Here is a 16,814-nt window from a genome sequence, read left to right on the forward strand (position 1 = left end):
TTTGGTTCAATTTATATGATTAATTGAACCAAAACCAATTCCAATACCAATTTTAGCTTAAATAATATTTTAAAGTCATTCAAGAGTTCAATATAATAAAATCCAATGGATTTTTTTTTTTTAAATTTAATTACAACTTTTTATGTTTATTTGACTAATTTTATTTAAAGATTTTATGACTTAAAAAATAACTTAACGTGAAAAAAATATTATTTTTTGTAGTATTCTTTTTCATATTTAATGAAACTTTTATAATACAAATATTGTTTTTCGAAAATTTGACTTTGACTTTAATAATAAGGTTGTAAATTGTGATGAAAGGAACTCGAACATGATATGATGGAACTCCCCCTTTAAGAGACAGAGCAATCGTCACTTGACATTTACATCCTACCTTAGGAAAAGATGTTTGGTTGAATCCCTGTCTCTTGATTTATTTTATTAGACAACTATGCGTCTGTTCTCTTGATATTCTTTTTACAATTATATATTTTGGGCTAATTAGGTATCACTGCATGTCAAACTGTATTAGACGGGATACTGAAGTCTGTTTAGGGTTGATTCCTTTCCAATGAGAATTAGACACGCATCCGATATTCCTTTTTTTTCCCGGGATCTTAGTCCATCCCCACCTAAAGCTTGGGCTTCAATTTTTGGCCCAAATCGATTGGGCTTGAAATCAAAAGTTTGATGGAGTATATAGAGTGATGGGTGCATGAAAACAGAACATAATTATTAATAATGAAGGAAATAATTCATCTACCACTCCAACCACTCATGCTGTAAAAACAATGAATAATAAACAAATGGATTTTAAATAGGTTGATTAAAATTTGGGTAACCATAAATATGGTGAAGCGTGAGCAGGGCACTTGAACCCAACAACTGATGTGGACATATGCCGTAGTATTGATTCTAATCCTTAGGAGATACGCCACATAGAAAGAAGAAAAGGATGAGACGTGAGCATGGTTCCTCATTTTCCATGATTTGGAGACTGCTGTCTTTTGATCATTACAATTATAATTGGGCAGGAGTGTATGTCACTTCTACTTTAGAAATCTCATCACCTCAAACCCTTTTCCATGTTCAAGAAATAACCAAAAAAATATTTTTCAATAAGGTTGGGTTTATTCCTTTTTAGACTTTTTTTTTTCTCCTCTTTGGGTGGTGGGTTGGTGGGGTGTTATTATCCCCTCAATTCCACTGGAATTTGATCCATGGGTTACCTAATTTGTAGGCAATATATAAAACGTTTCATTCTAGATGTTTTTTTTTTTTTTTTTGCCCATTTTTTCAATGGTCCTTAGTTTTGAGCCTCATCGCCCACTCCAATGGACCACCAATCCCAATTCAAATCAAGCCCACCGGAAAGGTTATTCACGTACCCTACCTACCCATTTGTGTATATTAAATTATAGATTTTTTTTTTCGAATTTAAAAGTGATTAATTGATAAATCTCAAAATTAAAAATTTTTAAAAAACTTAATGGTAAAAAGTTTGATAATTTTGTAATGGAAGTCATAGTTTTTATTATTTCTTTTCAAAAATATAAATAAGTTATATAAGAAAAGAAATAGCAATATTTCTAAACAAAAATATATTAGAAAAAAATCCTAAAATTAAGATAACCAAAGAAATATATAATCTTATTTGTTAACTGTTTTTTAAGATAATTCTAAAAAGATAATTTTTTGATATTATTTAAAATAAAAGACTATTTGCAAACCTTAAATATTTTTTATATCAAATACTTTTTTTTAATTATTTTACATACTTATATAATTATTTTAAAAAATAATTAAAATATAATTTATAAAAATACCTTAATATTTTTTATTAAAAATAAAAAATAGAAAACAATTTTTTGATAATCAATCGTGTTTTCTTATCTTTGTTGTGGAGAAAAAAAAAATTATTTTTATCACATAAATTCATAATTTCTTTTTTGAAACAAGTACATTTATTATTTCCTTTAATAAATAATAAATATAAATACCCCTTAATCTTAAAATATGACACATACAATTATTGGTGATGTAACGGTTGGTTAATCAAAATCATATGCCAAAAAAATTCAACATTACTTAAAAAATTTCAAGGGAATTTATGTTAAGATGGATTTATCCAAGGCTGCAAGGATTGAAGTCGTTGCATAAAGTCAAGCCAAGCCATTTTATTGAAGTCATGATCCTGGAATATGCGCACTTCTAGAAACCAAGACTGGATCAAAACTCTGCAAATGGGTTTGGACCTATTGAAGCGAAATTACACCTGAAGCCCTCACCAATTTTCAAATTTCTCCGCTTCAACCCTTGCTTTTCCCTGACTCACGTGACCTCGTCTCTTCCTTTCTTTTTTAAAGCAAGTACAAAATTTTTTATACATATTTCTTCAAATATATTTAATTTTTCCTTATTTAAAAAATCAAAAATTTAAAATTACATTCCAGTTGGATGATATGATATGATGAATAGAAGCCGTATGATTGGAGTTTGCATTCCGTTAGGAAAAGCGGTTGTGATTGAAGCTGAAAGAATGGATGGAAGCGGCACGGTAGAAGGGTGTGGAAGAAGATAAAATGGGCCAAAAGATATCAGAAACTACACCTGCTCTCTTTGTTTTCTATTGTTTATTTTTGTTTTATAAAAACGAAAACAAACAAAACTATGTTTTAATTTTTGTTGCCGCCTAATTTTCTAATAATATTTCCACATTCACATTCAGAGTTGGTTCATCCTCCTTACATTTGACTCTTTCTTTCTCTCTCTTTCTAAGACGATTGAATATTATTATCTCGATGCATTCTGGGTAGAGTAATCCTTCGGAGAAATGAAGTGCTTCCATTTCAACAACGGAGAGAGAAGAGAGGAGGAAGACGGCGTCCTTTCCAGGGCCTCCAAGGTCTCCTGGGCACGTTCTCTCAGCGTCGCTTCCAGCAGTGCTGACGTCCGCCGCTCCGAGTTCGACTTTGATTCCAGGGACCTCTCCGACTCCGTGTCCTTCCACGAGTTCTTGGCGCAGAGGCGGGCCAATGATCTGCGGGTGTTCACCTTCTCGGAGCTCAAATCGGCGACTAGAGGGTTTAGTAGAGCTCTGATGATAGGGGAGGGAGGATTCGGGTGCGTGTACAGAGGTGTGGTGAGGGTTCATGCTGATGAAGCTCCTGATTCAAAGATGGATGTTGCTGTAAAGCAGTTGAATCGAAATGGATTCCAGGCATGCTCTTCTTCTTATTTATTTTACTTCATTTCATTTCAATAAGAAACTAATTGTGGTTTTGTTCATTTTAGCTGCATTCAGTCACAAAAATTTCAGACATTGTCAAATTTATTTTAACTGAAATTTTTAACAATTTTTATCTTTTTTTCCAATTTTTGAATGGATTGTTTGCGTTGTCCTATGAACTCGATGAATTGGAATGCATGCTTTGACTTACTGTTTGAAGAAGCAAATGATGACACTAGAAAACATCGAAATTGTTATGCTGGAATCCATCTCTTTTGCAGTTGATGTTTTTGAAATGTTTTTGCCTTAAATTTCTAATTATCACCTTTATTTTATCATGTAATGGTTGGATTTTTTGCAATTATAGTGACTGTTCCAGAATGCAAATTGGGCAATTCTTCTGTTCGCCAATTGAATTCAAGATACACTACTACTACCTTTTAAACGATTACAGAATACGAAAAGAACATCGTGGTCTTCTATTTTGTTAGCTTTTTAATCCGCTACTGCATATGTATAATTTCTGATTTGAGGGCATCTGACTGGTATTCAGGGGCACAAGGAGTGGATCAACGAGGTGAACTTTTTAGGTGTAGTTAAGCACCCAAATCTGGTGAAGTTAGTGGGATACTGTGCAGAAGATGATGAAAGAGGGATCCAAAGGCTATTGGTTTATGAGCTTATGTGTAATAAAAGCTTGGAGGACCATCTGTTGGCTCGGGTACCATCATCGCTCCCGTGGATGACAAGACTAAAGATTGCTCAAGATGCTGCCCGTGGTTTGGCATACCTTCATGAAGAAATGGATTTTCAGGTATTTTATTCTCTTCTGTAGTTCAGATGCACCTCATGAATTAAAAACATTTAGATTGCGGTTTGAAAGGTAATTATCCCTAATTCCGTTGCTGACTGAGGACACATTTAGCCATAGACCTTTTGGCACAGCAAAGAGTTTAATATTAAGTTCATTCTGAAACTGGAATAGGCTTTTTGCATCATTGTTTTAATGGTCATATATTGTGTTGGAGAAGGCTAATTAAAGAAAGTGAGAGATCTTTGATACTTGCTACGGGTAGGAAATGAATGGGTTTCCTGTTTCCTTACAGGGGTGAGAAGATGGAAGATGTGTTAAATAAATGAGAAGTACAAAAAAGTTGATTAGAAAGCCAAGCTCCTGAAGTGAGGTTTTAAGATTTCATGATGAAACTCTGAATAGTTGTTACCAAAGTAAAGTTAAAAAAACTAACGCTTCCATGAAAAAGTTCATGCTGCTGTTATAATGTAATTTTGACATCCTATGCAATGCCTATTGCATCATAGATCAAATATATCAAAGGTAACCACTTGCCCATTAAAGAAATGCCGTTGAAGAAATAACTGATGTAACATTGTTTGTCATTGAAATGTCAGAACCCACCATTTTATCATTCAAGCCCTTGAGGAGGAGTTCTAGTTGTTTCATCATATGACTGCATCCTCACTCATTATTCTGATTCTTCATGTCTAAAGTGATCTTTCCCTTTCAAAAAAACTCAAATTTGGATATGAAAAATTCCAATACTTTCCAATGAGGATTTCACAAGGGGAGTCAATAACAAGAACCAAAATCAGGCTATCTGCATTGGTTTCTCCCATATCTGTTCTTATTGGAGAATTTTGTTTATTCATTTGTTTGATGAAATTTGATAAACGCAGAGGCAGCTACATATCTATTACTGCAAAATGCTTCTTTTCCCACCTTTACCATGTTGCTGATTTGAAAGTGGTGATTATATGAACAAAAGAATTTTGTAATTTTTTTTCTCTGTTCACCTTTTTTCTCTTCCATTCACCACTTGACACTTTTGCAAGGTGATAAAATGGTGGTAAAGAAAGGTGGGAAGAGCAGCAATGTTGTTGTATAGTGTCTGACTCTATGGTCTGTATCTCTGAAGGAACTGTCAATTTTCTAATTTCCCTTCATTATCATTTACTGCAGCTAATATTTCGAGATTTTAAAACATCAAATGTTCTGCTAGATGAGGACTTTAATGCAAAGCTCTCTGATTTTGGACTGGCTAGGCAAGGACCAAGTCAAGGAGTTAGTCATGTTTCAACATCAGTAAGTTCAGCTATCCCTGCATAAGACGTAAACAAAAAGCCTGGGCATTGGAACTTCCTCTGGATGTTTAGATATAAATTCAATAAATTCCAGCCAGGTGAATTTATTAGTGATAACTCAAATGAAATTGATGCTTTCTCCAAAAGTTTCCACCTGTACTCTTTAATCCACTTTTAAGGATTTTTAGTAGAATTTGAACCATGTAAGTAGATTGAGGAACCTTGATGATGCATTATTTCTGATTGATCCCTTGCCTGGGTAACAAATCCTGACATTCCTGCTTGTATGTGAAAAAAATGTCTTCTTATCACTGATTATTACTTTATTTTCCAAAGGTTGTAGGTACAGTTGGTTATGCAGCTCCGGAATATGTTCACACTGGCAGGCTAACTGCAAAGAGTGATGTATGGAGCTTTGGGGTGGTTCTATATGAGCTCATCACAGGAAGGCGAGCAGTGGAGAGAAACCTTCCTCGTAGTGAGCAGAAGCTCTTGGAATGGGTGAGACCTTATGTCTCAGACTCAAAGAAATTTCATCTTATTGTAGACCCGCGACTTGAAGGAGAGTATTGCATCAAATCAGCTCAGAAGCTTGCATCCCTAGCTAACAAATGCCTATCAAAGCAGCCAAAATCCCGTCCTAAAATGAGTGAGGTGGTTGAGATCCTGGGAAACATTATTAGTGAGATAGCACCCCAAGAAGAGGTTGCCCCACAACCCATCAATGAAACTGACAATGTGAAGGAAGAAGCCGAAGAGGAAACTGAGCCCATCAAACAGGGGAACAATTACCTGAGGAAGGTTTTTGATCTCAAAGACATGGTGAACTTAAGAACCAAATCTGTCGGGAAGTTAGATTGGAGAAATTGGACCCCTGGTATGGTAAGAACCTGGTAAGAAGCTAATAGAAAGATGCTTGCAGTGGACAAGCACATTCTATTCTTTCAATAGAAAAATGAAGCTTGCCATCCCTTGAAGTTTGGAGGGTATTTATTTTTCTCTTCATTCTTCTGTTTGCAAGATACTTGTAAATATAGGGTGAGGAAAGCTAAATGAAGGGGCATTTATGCCTCTGGATGAACATGGAGAGGGGCACATTTTCCTTCTCCAGAATTTATATATAATGTGTTTTGTCCTAGATTTGGCCATGATGATGCCAATCAATATAAGAAGTATTATCTTAAATACTAGTCAGTTTGTAGAGCAGTGATGACGATCCAACAGAGCAGTTATGTAGCACACAATGCCCCCTCCCACTTCTCTCTCTTGTGGATATCACCTATGGTTGTAAGTAGAAGTAGAAGTATCTTCTGGGTTTGAAGTCGAGAATTCTCTTCAAGTTTACCTCATTTGATGCTTAATTTTGTGAATGTGCTAATTCCTAATAGATGCTAAGAGTCTCTTTTTACAAGTGACCCCAAATCTAGGAATCATTTTTTATAATAAATATTTTGTAATTTATTTATTCACTTAAAATTCTTTAATATGAATATTTAACAAATAAATTTATTGCTCTAAATTAATTAAAGTTAATAAAAATAAATATTAATTAAAATTAATGAAGATAAATATGTCAATTTAATAATTAAAAAAATTAAAAAAAATTTTCAAAGAACATCAATACTTAGATCATCAAGTAAGAAGTATTAAATTTTATCAACACCCTCTTGAATGGGAAACTTAATTCCAACCAGAATTCAGGGAGCTTGGGTCAAGCTGTAGAGGAAGCCTTTGTTGAGTTGGTTTCGGCTGAAATCTTCTAGGCCCGGCCCTACCCATCTTATCCCTTGGAGACAGCCCCATTTGGAGAGGCCTAGTGGCTGTTGGGGTTGAGTGCAGATTTAAGACATGGGTCCCTTCCGGAAGCCCTTTTAACCTAGTGCTGTGGTGCTGTGGACCAATCTGAGATATTGGAAAGCTCTGTTAAGTCCCAAACATAGTTATATAGGCAGACATATCCACGTGTGCCCCGTCATTGCTTTAGCACCAATCCGCTCCCAACTTTCCTGCTGTAATGTGCTACGCATTTAACACCATTTTGTTGGTGCTCTTCAATGATGATGGCTCAAGACCATACACACAAGTCAAACTTCTCCCCACAAGCACAAGCACAATAGCGCAAGCACAATTCCACCCAACCTATGCAGATCTCATTAGCTCAACTTCCTTTTCTTTCTTGAAAAAGAACATCAATAATGTCACATTACACAAGCTGAATACAGATGAAAAGGGAGATAAGACACATCCTCCTGAAAAAGAAATATATATAATAGAGATACAATTACACCCCAACCCAAAAAGGAGGGAAGAAAAAAGGACGTAACTTGCACACATCCCCTTCTCTCCAGGCTGTTTTTTATTCTTCTTTTTTCTTTTTTCTTTCTTATAGGATTGCCAAGCTGTTTTCTAATCCAAGGAGATATACCAGTTTGGGTTACCTCACGGGGACTGTTGTCAACAGAAGTTGATTTTGAATACATTAGTGAGAACATGAACTGTACAGTCATTCAACAAAATACAAGAACCGCCTGAGTTGCTGGATCACTGCCAAGCTGCCTGCCAAATATTTAGATAGAAACGAGAGCAGTTTATGCCAAGTTCTTCCATGTCCTTTTCTACTAGGTATATAGTGGGGAAGCTGATGGCCTTGGATAAGCAATAGCAGTAGTGGGCTTTTCTTTCTTGGCATAGTCTGCGCTTTGTGGATGAGCAGAAGGTATAACAGGTTTTTCTTTCCTAGCATCATCTGCACTTAGGGGATAGGGGGTAGCAATAGGAGGTTTTTCATTCCTGACATCATCTGCACTTCGTCTTCTATGCTTCATCCCACCACTTGGGTTGTTGGTGATTTCTGGTTCCTTGCAGTCCTGGAGCTGCTCCAATGCTGTTACAACCTCAGTCATAGTTGGCCTGAACTTGGCTTCTGTAGATAGGCATCGTAATGCAAGGTTAGATGCCTTATGGGCTCCCTCCAGTGAGTACTGACCCTCAAGACGGTTGTCCAGAATACGGAAGATTTTGCGTTTGTTGGCCAGGTAAGGCTTGGCCCATTCAACAAGATTGTGTTCTCCAGAAGGCCGATTCTTGTCCACTGCTCTTCGACCAGATAACATTTCCAGGAGAACAACTCCAAAACTATATACATCACTCCTGGCAGTCAGATGACCTAAAATAAGTAGAAGTGGGGTCATTATCATAAGAAACAATATATGAAGAGATAAAGAAAACATAACAATAGCAGCCCCTGACAACCCAATATTGAATACTCCATAAATACTTGACAAAAAGCAAATCACTGAAATCACATCAGTTGATAAAAAATGAAAGGAAGGAGCATGGATTCGACCTTCATCTACTGCACATCCCTCAGATGATAATAAATTCCAAACAGTATTCACCCGTGAAACAAAGAAGTGCATTGAATGATACCTGTGGCTAGATATTCTGGAGCTGCATATCCATAGGTCCCCATGACCCTAGTAGAGACATGACTTTTGTCACCTGTTGGACCATCCTTGGCCAGTCCAAAATCAGAAAGCTTTGCATTGTAGTTCTGTGACAAAGTGTTATAATAGGAATCAGTGGAAAGAAGCAAGTAAATTTTCTGGAATTCATCAAATGCAACCATGAAGGAGTGTGAAGTCTATCTGCTTCACTGGTCACATACTGAATCAAGCAGGATATTTGAAGTTTTGAAGTCCCGATATATCACTTTCGTTTCAGCACTATGAAGAAAAGCAAGGCCCTTTGCAGCACCAAGAGCAACCTTCAGGCGGAGATTCCAAGAAAGAGGTTGGAAGTAAGAGCCCCCTGTTACAACAAAAGCAATATTAATGAGTTGGTCATCGAACATTATGAAACTTGTTTTGTTCATTAAGTGGGTCATGAACCAAGGGATGGATAGGAGGAACTCACTCCTAAATAGATGATTCTCCAAGCTGCCTCTTGGCATGAATTCGTACACCAGAAGCCGGTGTTCATCCTCTGAGCAGAAACCAATTAGTTTCACAAGATGAGGATGATAAAGCTGCCCCAGATAATTAACTTCTGCCTGTAGGATCACCGGTACCATAAGAGATTGAGAAAATGGTATGACTTAGCAAACCATCCTACATAATGTAGAGTCCTAAGCAAGGAGAATTAAAACTCACCAACCACTCCTTGTGACCTTGGAAACTTTCCAGGTTAAGCCTCTTCACAGCAATAACCATGCCAGTTCCAGGCCTGGCAGCAGCAAATGACTGTTCATCAATCCAACCCTTAAAAACTGAACCAAAACCACCTTCTCCCAACACGCTGTCAGGGCGGAAATTCCTGGTAGCCATTTTGAGCTCAGAAAATGTGAAATTCTTCAAATTTGGGGACTGCAAGATTTCACCCTCACTTCGAGGAGTTGGAGGCAATGAAGCCACGGAGAGCTTGCTACTTGTACTGTTTTGTTCATTTCCATCAGTGCTAACATATTTTGAACTCCCCCCTGCACAAGACAATGGACAACATCTATAAAAGTTAGTTTTTACACACATTTTACTAGTCTAAATAAATCCTGTCTTATAGAGCTTGATCATCCATTATTTTTTTCAACAAAAGCCATTGAGGTCCAGAAACAATTAACTCAAAAAACTCTAAACCAAATCTATATCTTCCAGTAACCCCCACTTCCTCTCGTCTGGAGGAATATAGCTTCCATAAGTTGCAAATGTTCAATCAAAATACCACTCTTCTATGATTCACCTTAACAAACAACATTTGGGTTAAGTGTCTCTGCATCAATAAATATTAACCTGTTTGGTTGTTACAAAAACCAGAGGAAAAAAAGTATACATATATGAAGTTCTATAGTTTCTGCTGCTTATTTCCTAAGAGGAGGAAATGTCAATTTAGCCAATACAATACATAAGTGAGTTTTTTTATCTGGTTACAAGATCCAACACCACAGAATCCGTAAGGTTTCACTTTGCTTTTCTTCTCCTCCTGTTCCTCAGCAACAAAAGGAGCAAAAGGAAATAGAAAGAGAGGAATAACATGTTGTGGTCACTCACTCCATGAAATAGTTATCAACCTACAAAAGAGGCCAATAGGCAAATTTTCTAACATATCAAGAAATCTGATTCCTTTCATTTCATCACTATTGATTGAATTACTTTCTCTTGAGACTATGGGTCCAAACACAGTGTAAAGCTCGTACCCATATAAAAAAAGCAAAGTTCAAAGTGGAAAACAAGGAATTTTAGGAAAAGGTAGCAGCACAGAGAAAAACCAAACCTCAAAATAGAATCTCCAATTAGGGTAATAAAAACCACCCAAAAATATTCAGTTAACCCAAATCAAAATTTAACGGCCAGACCAACAAAAATCAATAAATACACTACAATATTGTTGTTAGCTACCAGGAAAGAGCCGACGAATTTGAGTAATACCTGTGTGGCATGGGCTCTCAGCCTTGATTCTAGCACTTAGACAAACCCCCATGGAAAGTTATTTCCCAGAAAACAAACAACCCCTCTTGCCTTCCTCCTTCGCCAAAGCGTTCTCTGCCCTACAAATCACAAGCATAAAACTTAGGGCTTTGCCCAGCTTTATGAGACTTGAACAAAAAAACATGAAAAGAAGCAGATCTGGGTCCGAAAATCTAGAACTTCTCTTTCAAGACAGAGAGATAGGTTTCTTATACGGACACAGACCTCTCCCGCAGAAATGCTTTGGGTACTTTCAAATTCAATTGAAAAACAAAACCCAGATGCGAAAACACGAGAAATCCAAAATCCACCTCTTTTTTTGTGAACCCAACCCCGTATTACAAAACCCCGGCAGAGAAAGAAAGGAGTTTTCGCTCCAGTGCTTGTCTTGTTGCTCTAAGTTAGAGATGGAAAAAAGAGAAAAAGATAGTTTGACTGGGGCTGAGCTTTGGTACACTAATACAGCTCGAGCTGGAGAGAGAGAGAGAGAGAGAGAGAGAGAGAGAGAGAGAGGGAGGGAGGGAGAGGGGAGGGGGGTGGGAAGGTGAGGGGAATAGCATTAATAGCGGGTCGTCGTGCTGCTGGTCCCCATATCCTCAAAGCTCAGCCATTTTATATATGTACAAATTGTTTTCTTCTCTTCTCTGAGCGTAGATATTGAGTGAGTAGGCATCAGATAAGCCCGCCCGCACAGCGCTGCTGTCATCCTGAGCCGTCTGATAACTTTTCAAGAACCCACTTCTCGATGCTTCAACATGGCTCCCCAATCCCTATCTTCGTTCGGCTCGCTCGGCTTTGCCCCCACATCCCCACCCCCACCCGGGCCACCCCCACCAATCCCTTGTTTTATTATCATTATTTGGAATTCTGAAATCTATTTCGTATTCACCTCCATCGCTGCTTCTACGTTCTCACACTGCATTATGTCCTGCCTCTACGCCACATATTTTTATGCTCTTCTTTCAACAAAATTATTTATCACATGAATAATTGTTGGATTTGCTTTTCCAAAATTCCAATACATATATGAAATATTTATTCAAAAAAGGTATTTGAAAGGATGTGATTAAATGAATGCAAATATCTCTTAAAAGATAATATCTTCATGTTAGTTATAAAGCCATTGCTCTTTTTACTAAATCTAATCAAATATCCAATCATATCTAATACTCTCGTTCAACATTTTCAGCTCAGTATAGTCTTCCACGTTTTACTTCAGCCTAAATAGTAAATACTAAGAGGACAATTGTCTTATAAATAAATTCAATTACAACATAAATCAATGGACACAAATATCCTGATAATATCATTGTAACTTTTTATTTATTTAAAATTTTAAATTTATAAATGTATTATTTTAAAATATCGTATTCCCTCTAATTTTCAAGTTTTGTTTTTTAAAAAAGTTTAATTATAATATAGAAAGTAAATTAGAATTAAAATTTCTTAATTTATTTAACTCCATCATATTTATCATTATAAAATATCTTACTTATTAAATATATAAAATTAATAAATTTAAATAAGTTAAACCAATTGAGTCTTGATTGGATCACAAATTAGTTATTTTAATCAAGGTCAATGAGTCGAATGATTTAATAGTTAGAATCTGACTCATTTGTTAAGTTGGTTATATAAATGAAAATGATTATAACATAAATGCAATTATATTTAGTAGATGTTTGGTAAAATAATTTAATAATTTAATTTAAGTTATTAAGTAAATTAAGTATATTTAATAAAATATTTTAATAGTACGATTTAAAATAATAAATAATTTTAAAAGTTTACATTTCTATTTTATCTTTTTATCCTTATTTGTTTTTAATTATCTTACGATTTTTTTTATTATTTCACAACCTCATTATTATTCAATTTCATTTTCTTAATTATAAGTTATGAAAATAAATATATTAATTTAATAATTTAAAATAAATTTTAAGTTTGTTATTAAACAATCTTGATATTTAGAATAGAAATTAGGTAATAAATTTTAAGTTAATAACTTAAATATTATTTAATTTAAAATTAATTTAAATTATTAAATAATAAATATTAAATTTTATTAAACACCTTTTTAATTTAAGTATTTTAAAGTTTATATCACTTTTAAAAATTATACTATGATAATGTTATGATACGAATAAAATCACATCTAATTCGAATCCGTTAAAATTCATATAATTTTTTAGTGTGACGGTGAGCTCACGGCTTGGGGCATCGTTGTGAATTAGAAGTCGTGGTTTAGAGCACATCATTGAAGGGTTGTCCCACAAAACATGGGGCTTGAGTCGCTCGACTCTTTCACCCCTTTTGTGGCCGCCACTTTTGAGCACGTGATGATTTTTAGACTTTCTATCTGCTTGGAACCTTCCAACACGAATTTATCTTCTAAGCTTGTTGAACGGGAACCATTATTTATGCTGTCTCTGTATACCTCTCCCTGTTCAAAATTCAAAGCTTTTTTATTTTTTTAATGAAAACATTAATTTTGTTTTGTCTCCTTTTTGTCCACTCAAATCAATATAAATCATAAATAAATGAATAAATAATTTTATGCACGTACTTGACATGTCAAATGATTGATGTATTTGTATTTTTATACTATGATAAGACAATCTTTTTGTTGACATGTATCCTTATTTTAGTTGTATTTGGCCACCTTGGATAGGTAACTCGAACGAATTTTCATTTAAAAAAAATTATTAATAATAATTATTATATTTTTTATAATTTATGAAGTCAAAATTGTAAAAATTGATTGAAAAGTACAAAATAAATAAACTACCAAACCAAGAGGAAAAAACTTGTCAAGCATATAATTTATAAAAATAAATTCAAATATAAAATTAGGGTGTAACTTGGACCGATTTGTTAAGTTAAACCTAATCCACTTTTTAAATAGGTTTAGACAAGCAATTTAAATATTTAAGTTATAGTTAAGTTAATTTTTTATTTTTCAATTTTAACTTAATTTGAGTTGGATTTGAAGTAGAGTTTTCACAACTCAAGTCTGTCTCTATTCGGATTTATTATTTTGATAATACTTAAAATTAATATTATCTTATTCAATTTATTATGTTGCTAATAAAAAATATTAAATTATAATTATATCTTATAATAGAAGATTATTTTTAAAAAAAAACTTTAGTTTCATATGGAAACAGTTTTTAAAAACAATTTTGTGTTTTCTATAAAAAAAATATATTTGATAATTAAAAATAAAAAAATAAAAAATAACTTTATGTTTGTAAAAATATGAAACAAGAGTGTTTTTATAAAATATCTTTTAATTATTTTTTATTGTTTTTATTTGTTTTATATGACTATTTAAAAAGGTGATTAAAAAATAAAACATGACATTTAAAAAGTTTTTTTTTAAATATATTTAAAAATAAAAAATAAAAAATAGATTAGAAACATTTCATATTTTTAAATAAATTTTTATTTTACAAAATATAAAAAAACATTTCTTAAAAATTGTTTTAAAAAAACTTTTTTGTAACCTTAATTTTTACATAAAGATATATGAATTTAATTTTATTCTTTATTATTATTTTAAAATTTTATCACACTTATTATTTATATTTTAGCATAAATATATAAAAATATAACTTTATCAATAGAATACAATCTCGTCAATCCGAGTTCAAAAAATGATATTGACTTATACTTCTATTGAATGTCTTTAGATTAGCCCTCGGGTTAGGTTAGACTCGAACTAATTATTTATTACTTCTATTAAGCTAAGATTAAACATTAACCCCAACCAACTCACAAGTTGCAATCCTAAGCTCTCAGCCAAAACATACGTAGATCGAATTCAATGGTTGACCCCAGCAGTTATTCCACTTAAAGATTGGGGAAACGTGGCGTAAAATTAAGGTCAATGGTTCACCAGATTCAAACTTCCAAAAGTCAAATAAAAATCCAAAGCAATCAGCTGTTGCATCACTCTGAGTCTCACACGTTAAACTTCACATTGCTTAATAAAATTTTCATCTACTCTTCCTCCATTTTTATTTTTATTTTTATTTTTTCAAAAATTATAAATACGAGGTCCGAAACCACAGCCATGTTTCTCGATTTTGAAAAGTCTAGTAACCAAACAATGCCCGTTAAATCCACCCAACCAAACACATGAAGGAATAACCTTTTTCTGCGGATGACGTATCCTCTGCTGTATGGCTTACGAACTGTCGGTCAAAGATCGAATCTCCGCTCTTCATTCTTTGGACTTTTTTTTCTCACCTTGTCATCAATCATTTCACCTTCAAAAACCGCCTTGTTTACGAAAAGCCAACAAATCTTAGCTGTGATTATCCAGATTCTTTTGACTTCCAGTCCGCGCTGGACCCACCGAAACAAAACCCAATGAATCGACCCCAAGTGGCGCGTTTAAGTGAGAAGCCCCTGGAGCCCACCTAGGCGCGGCGCGGCTACTGAGCCGCTAAGCCAGCCGATTCGGAAGTGTGCCGTTGGGGCTCCACCGTGGACCACTAGGAGAATTAGAAAGCAACTAAAAAGCGGAGGATAGAAGAGTACTTTGGCATTATTTATTTGATTAAACAAATAATAAAATCAAAACGCAGCGTTTTAATTGGGGGTTTGATCTCAATGCTTAGAATTTTAAGTATGATAGATTAGTGGCATAATATAAAGTGCGAGCAAGACATTAGTCAATAGGTTGGCTATATGGGTAATTATGGACGAGATTGACGGCAACCAAACCATGCGTTTGGTACGTCTTCATGACACGTCGGATGTTTGATTATTAATATTTGCCCAAATTAGGGTTCAGAGACTTATGTTTGATGTTCTCATATTAATTTTTTAATGAAAAAAATATTATTTTTAGTAGAAGATAATATATGGATATGATGACGGTGTATTTTATTGTGTATAAAAATTATTTTATATTGCCGACTGTTTCACTTTTGTCCTGTATGGAATTAGAACCATATCTTGTACAGGGTGGCCGACTTATTTTCAGGCGAGCATAAACAATTACTTTTAATGACTAATTTGGGAAAGAGTTGAAAAACTTACCCAAATAATTATTTTCACAAGTCAAAATTTGAAAATTGGTTCAAGGTTGTCTGAGAGCTATTTAGTGACTTAGCCATTAAAAAAATATTTAAAGGTTAAACATAGTTTAAATATTTAAATAAAAATCTCAATCGTTACTTTCTAACAATCCACCTGTCCTTATTTTCACTTTAATTAAAATTATTATTGTTTTTAATAAAAATATTTTAAAAATAAATGATAAAAAAAAAAAAAAATCGTTCTTTTAAATCGCCATGGTTTGATCGTACATAGCCACATACAAGTAGTCAACGCTTTAATGCAATTTTGGAATAAAAAGATGAGCAGAGGAGAATAGTAAGGGTCAGTAGAAAGGGACAAAGCTCATAGTGAGTGGGGCATACCCCATTTTGTCTACCACTATAACATGGTCAATTTCTCACCCCATCTGGGTGGTACCACGGCTCTTTTGGCCTTTTCATTTGAACCAGGAAAAAAAATAGAAGGGAAAGAAGGGGTCAACAGTACTCTCTCCCTGCCCAATCACCTGAAAGAAGGTTATGCAAAAAGACAATTTTACAATTGGTAACGTGCAACTTACGAGACGCCTCCAGGATTTTTCTTCTAATCCCCTTTTTTTTACTCCTCTAGATCTCTCTTTCTTCGACTGTCTGTCACATTGTGTAGGGATCAATTAGAGGTCTCGAGAAAATTGTGTTTATTCCCAAATGCCCTCCATCTCCCTGACAGTTACACCCTTGTCATCTGCTCCAAAAATTTTTGATCATGACATGCGATGAGACGTTTTGACAGAATATCTATATGCCGTTCTGATGGGACTCGTGCAGTCAGCAGACTCAGCACATGACCCTACCTGATTATAAGAGGCTGAGCAAGGAAACTTCCTCCTGATCTTCCTGGTCGCATCCGAATGAACAAGGAATGCGGGGTGGCCACCCACAGAATACAAACAGCATTTATTTATGTATGCTAACAGA

General features: G+C 34.5%; 2 protein-coding genes across 3 annotated transcripts; one reads left to right on the plus strand and one right to left on the minus strand.

Moving 5' to 3' along the window:
* The first annotated feature begins 2,526 nt into the window (after window positions 1-2,526).
* Window positions 2,527-6,678, plus strand: LOC117916107 (serine/threonine-protein kinase PCRK1). Its single transcript, XM_034831958.1, has 4 exons — window positions 2,527-3,220; window positions 3,783-4,043; window positions 5,208-5,330; window positions 5,666-6,678. The coding sequence occupies exons 1-4, from the start codon at window positions 2,834-2,836 to the stop codon at window positions 6,224-6,226; spliced, it is 1,332 nt and encodes a 443-aa protein (XP_034687849.1). The 5' UTR covers window positions 2,527-2,833; the 3' UTR covers window positions 6,227-6,678.
* Window positions 6,679-7,457: 779 nt separating this feature from the next.
* LOC117916108 (probable serine/threonine-protein kinase PBL9) lies at window positions 7,458-11,298 on the minus strand. Of its 2 annotated transcripts, XM_034831960.1 has the most exons (7): window positions 11,100-11,298; window positions 10,750-10,868; window positions 9,481-9,806; window positions 9,245-9,380; window positions 8,997-9,139; window positions 8,759-8,882; window positions 7,458-8,495 (listed from the first exon to the last, which is right to left on the minus strand). In XM_034831960.1, the coding sequence occupies exons 2-7, from the start codon at window positions 10,799-10,801 to the stop codon at window positions 7,948-7,950; spliced, it is 1,329 nt and encodes a 442-aa protein (XP_034687851.1). In that variant the 5' UTR covers window positions 10,802-10,868; window positions 11,100-11,298; the 3' UTR covers window positions 7,458-7,947. The 2 variants fall into 2 exon arrangements, with proteins under 2 accessions (XP_034687851.1, XP_034687850.1); XM_034831959.1 differs by having other exon boundaries at window positions 10,750-11,298.
* Between the last annotated feature and the right edge of the window lie 5,516 nt (window positions 11,299-16,814).

Source organism: Vitis riparia, chromosome 6 (genome assembly GCF_004353265.1).
Source record: "Vitis riparia cultivar Riparia Gloire de Montpellier isolate 1030 chromosome 6, EGFV_Vit.rip_1.0, whole genome shotgun sequence".
NCBI classification, from domain to species: domain Eukaryota; kingdom Viridiplantae; phylum Streptophyta; class Magnoliopsida; order Vitales; family Vitaceae; genus Vitis; species Vitis riparia.